Below are 4,772 nucleotides of genomic sequence, written 5' to 3' on the forward strand. Positions count from 1 at the left end.
AAAGTGAAGTCGCTCAGTCGTGTCCGACCCTCAGCAACCCCATGGACTGCAGCCTTCCAGGCTCCTCCGTAACACATAATAGGATTACTAAAAATATATGTGACTTCCCTGGTGGCTCAGATGGTAAAGAATCTGCCTGCAATGTGCGAGACCCAAGTTCCATCCCTGAGTCGGGAAGATCCCCTGGAGAAGGGAATGGCAACCCACTCCAGTATTCTTGCCTGGAAAATCCCATGGGCAGAGGAGTCTGGAGGGCTACAGTCCATGGGGTCGCAAAAAGTTGGACTGAGTGATTAATACTTTCACTTTCATATATCAGAGTCTGAATGAGTGTCATAAACAATAAAAACCACAGAAATCCATTTAGTCATTTTATGTATATTTTGAGCACCTGCCACATGAGAGGCATTGGGCTAGAGGGAAGAGTTGATGGAAAAAAAGTTATAATTCATATCTTAAAAGGGCTCGCAGTCCTAGAGTGGAAAATACCACATGTTCTCAGAAGATTATGAATAGTTTCTTAGGGCTGAAGCTGAACGTTAAGGAATTGGCTTGTTTCAATAAAATGAAAGGGTATTAAATCTTTTTGGGTAAATTACAAAGCAGGGCAAAGTCTTGAAAGACAAGGTTACCTAAGCAGTTATAAGTGAAGTGAAGTGAATTCGCTCAGTCGTGTCCGATTCTTTGCGACCCCGTGAACTGTGGCCTACCAGACTCCTCAGTCCATGGAATTTTTCAGGAGTATTTTTACTGGAGTAGGTTGCCATTACCTTCTTCAGGGAAGCAGTTATAATCCCTAACATTTCTTTTGATAGGTTTGCTCACAGAGATAGAGCTATTTGGCACCATTATATCCAACCTTGAGGATTTTAATTTTATGACCTTTTATAGGTAGGACTTTTGGAGTTTTGAGGTCAAGTGGAGTTACCACAAATGTGCTTCCTTCTATGGATTTTAGAGTTATAGATGAGGATGCTTAGAATAAGAACATTTTTATCCATAAGGTGTAATTTTTAAAGAAGCTTATTTAGAGAAGTCAATACGAAGCTGAAGAACTGCTTGTGTGTACAGACAGAATGGAAGATGGGATATAGAAAATTACCAGCGTAAAGAAGCTTCCGGACACAATGGAACTGCTGGGACATGCAAGCTACATACAGAGGGGTTCCCAGATGAGGAATGTCTTGGTCAACATCTACACCCCAGGATATCAGGATTTCCAGGCATTCGTGGTGACCTGCCAACACAAAGTACAGGTGAGTTTGCGTCTCCTGAAGACCTGTCCCCTACCTCCAACACACAGCTGCCCACCCCCGCCCCGCCCCAGGCTTCTCCCTGCAGCCTCATTCACTATGCCTGTGGCTGAAGGAGCTTTCTCCCCTTGTCCCTTCACCCGGTCACAGTCACCTTTGCTGGCTGCCTCGTGCGTAGGGGAAGGAAGGCAGGACTCCAGCTGGGGTTTGGCGCCGTATTCCAGGAGCAGCTCTGTGCAGCTGGTGCTGCCCTGTGAGCACGCGTTGAATAAGGGGGTCACGCCATCTATGGTGATCGCGTTTACCTAAACCAAACCAGAGCTCTGAGAATGAGAGTCACAGAACCACTCGCCATTCCTGTCAGGCATTTAAAACAGGTATGTGCGTAGAAACAGATATTAACTGAGAAGGTGTGTGCAGCAAACGTGACAGCAAACATATTAACTGAGAAGGTGTGTGCAGCAAACGTGAGCTATTTAAGCTCACACATACATCCGTAAGCAGAGCTTGAAAATGCTAAGGGATAAATAGAAACATGATGTGGTGGATAATCCACAGGAGTGGGCATGCAACTAGTGGAATTCTGAGAAAAAAAAATACTCTAGAATCAAATACACAGAAATGAGTTAAATAATTAGGTACTTTATAGTTAGGGAAAAAATGTACAAATGTAATAGTGATGAAGCCACTTTGCTGGCTGGCAGCTGAAATTGGAAATCTTATCTCTGAGAATTTATCTAAAAAAAAAAATTCAAAAGATGAGCACACATTATAGCTTAAAGATGTTCATCTATTGTTATTTGGAATTGCAAAAGCAGGAAATAGCCTAAGGGATACTCCATACCCTGCAGCGTGCTACCCATCTTTTACAAAGATTGGAAATCGTGCTTGGAGTGCTAGCGGGCAATTTGAGAGCTCTCTTTTTGTTCCATTTTTGAAAACTACTAAGAAGGAAAGCAAGAAGGCAAGAGAAGCAAAATGAGGACTTTGCCTGCTTCTCTCAGTCAGCCCATGTGGGACGGGGAACGCTTTTCGGGGCACTTACGTTGGCTCCGGCTTGCAGAAGCGTCCTGGCACAGGCCACGTGATCTCCAAGGCAGGCTTCGTGTAACGGCGTGACATGGTCTATGGTCACTGCGTTGACATTATAACCCTAAATATGACATCAGTAATTTTGAAACCGTGAGCAGAAAGTCAGATAAAAATGCCCTGTGTAAATTGTCATTAGAAGGTGATAGCAAAGACCAGAACATCTCAGGAAAATTGGGTTTCAGTTTAGCAGGCATGACCAGTTCAAATGCCCAGATTCACGCAGCTGTCAGATCCCCTGAATCAAACTGTTGTAACCATCATATTGCATCCCACACAGCCTTAAGTGGTTTGTCCAACAGATTCTGAGCCACCTTGACATATTTAGGGCAGCCCGCTCTGAGCCCCATCAACTAGATTATATGCTGGTGGTTAACAAGTCCCAATACAGAGTCAGTTAGATGTGAGTTTGAAGCGCCATAATGCAGTATCTTTTTAAATTTGGATTGCTACTCTAACCTCTAAATATATTGGTACAATTAAATGAGATGATACATGCAAAACAATAATGATTAAAATGCCCAGCATACAGAAAATGTCTTATTTTATTATTCAATCAAAATTAAGTAAAATCTAAATATTTTTATTCCAAATAGACTATAATGATATCAGCTAAAATATTTAACTATTGCTAGGGAAAAAAGGTTCCTTGCCTTCCTGCTATATTTGATAATTCACTCTATCGACAGTCATACTACCATCGTCACAGGAAGATTTTCGTGGTCAAAGCCCCATAGCATCTTATAGGTTACCATGATCTATAACAACACCAGGAAGGACACGAAGAATCTTGAAATGAAGGCAAGAAAATAAGTATCACCCCAAATCTTTGCTACTAACGAGTGTCAATTTTTTAAGATCCCTTGAATCACCCTGTCAGAGGTTTCAGATTGGCGGCTCTGCAGCCAGACCTGGAGAGCTGATTCCCAGCCACTGCCCATGAGGGTGACTGATGACAGAAGCCTCTGAAAGGTCCAGGTTCCGTCTCACAAGGGCTCCGGACACAGCCTCTGACCCTCTCAACTGGCCTGTCTGTGGACATGCGCTTACAAATCTCCTAAGACTCCTCCTCTCCAAGAACTGTGTGACCCTTTCAGAGGGGTTGCCCTTCAGCAGTTAGTGATGGTTTTGCAGTTTTTATTGTATATTTCATCAAGTAATGAGCAAATCACATATCCCAGAACTGGAAGGCCCTAAGGAGTGTCTTGTTCTGCAACCTCAGTTCACAGGTGAGTAAAGGGAATCTCTGACATGCTGTGGTTCACTTCAAGTGCCAGCCAGGAGTCCAGGTGACCGGAGCCCAGGGCAGTGTTACTTCAAGTGAGTGACACAACCCTTTCTCCCCTCATAGTCATCTGAGAAAACTCCTGTCTCCCTGATTCTGAGAAGCACCAAGGCAAGGACTTCAGGATCTGGGTGTGCATTCATATCCCATTGGCCAAGCCAGAGTCCCTTATACTTTAAAAGGAATCTGTGCCTTTTTTTCCTCCAGTGAGTCTGATGATCAGAGAGGTGTAAAAATGACTGTTCTGTGGCGTTCATAGGCAAATCCCCATAACATACTACAGATTACCATAATGTAAAAAAGCACTGTTACAGCATCTGGTCTGATGATCCTTTCTTGGATATTTTATGACCGAACTAAGCCTGCAATTAACTGCACACCATTGTACCGATGTAAGCATATTTAAAATGTGTGATGAATAATACATATATCCAATTACTTCGTGCTGAAATATGTCTATCAATGAACAAATATACTGTGTGAGAATTTGAAATACTAAGGCATAAAACTATACCAAAATGTTTTAAAAGATGTTTCAAAAGATAAATGAGAAACTATGGATTTGGCTAACAATATTGGTTTTAGAAAAGGCAGAGGAACCAGAGATCAAATTTCCAACATCTGCTGGATCATGGAAAAATCAAGAGAGTTCCAGAAAAACATCTATTTCTGCTTTATTGACTATGCCAAAGCCTTTGACTGTGTGGATCACAATAAACTGTGGAAAATTCTGAAAGAAATGGGAATACCAGACCACCTGATCTACTTCTTGAGAAATTTGTATGCAGGTCAGGAAGCAACAGTTAGAACTGGACATGGAACAACAGACTGGTTCCAAATAGGAAAAAGAGTACGTCAAGGCTGTATATTGTCACCCTGCTTATTTAACTTATATGCAGAGTACATCAGGAGAAACGCTGGACTGGAAGAAACACAAGCTGGAATCAAGATTGCTGGGAGAAATATCAATAACCTCAGATATGCAGATGACACCACCTTATGGCAGAAAGTGAAGACGAACTAAAAAGCCTCTTGATGAAAGTGAAAGTGGAAAGTGAAAAAGTTGGCTTAAAGCTCAATATTCAGAAAACGAAGATCATGGCATCCGGTCCCATCACTTCATGGGAAATAGATGGGGAAACAGT

The 4,772-nt window shown here is 42.3% G+C and overlaps 1 protein-coding gene across 2 annotated transcripts in view; it reads right to left on the bottom strand.

The window, feature by feature from the left end:
* ASB5 (ankyrin repeat and SOCS box containing 5) overlaps positions 1-4,772 on the bottom strand; it is a 41,076-nt gene that overhangs the window by 4,630 nt on the left and 31,674 nt on the right. For both annotated transcript variants that reach the window (XM_010829914.1, XM_010829915.1), the window contains exons 3-5: positions 2,299-2,406; positions 1,408-1,558; positions 1,103-1,237 (exon numbers count right to left, since the gene is read on the bottom strand). In XM_010829914.1, coding sequence (XP_010828216.1) covers positions 1,103-1,237; positions 1,408-1,558; positions 2,299-2,406 — 394 coding nt within the window. The remainder of the gene's footprint in view (positions 1-1,102; positions 1,238-1,407; positions 1,559-2,298; positions 2,407-4,772) is intronic.

This window comes from Bison bison, unplaced genomic scaffold (genome assembly GCF_000754665.1).
Source record: "Bison bison bison isolate TAMUID 2011002044 unplaced genomic scaffold, Bison_UMD1.0 scf7180017864514, whole genome shotgun sequence".
Classification (NCBI taxonomy): Eukaryota; Metazoa; Chordata; class Mammalia; order Artiodactyla; family Bovidae; genus Bison; species Bison bison.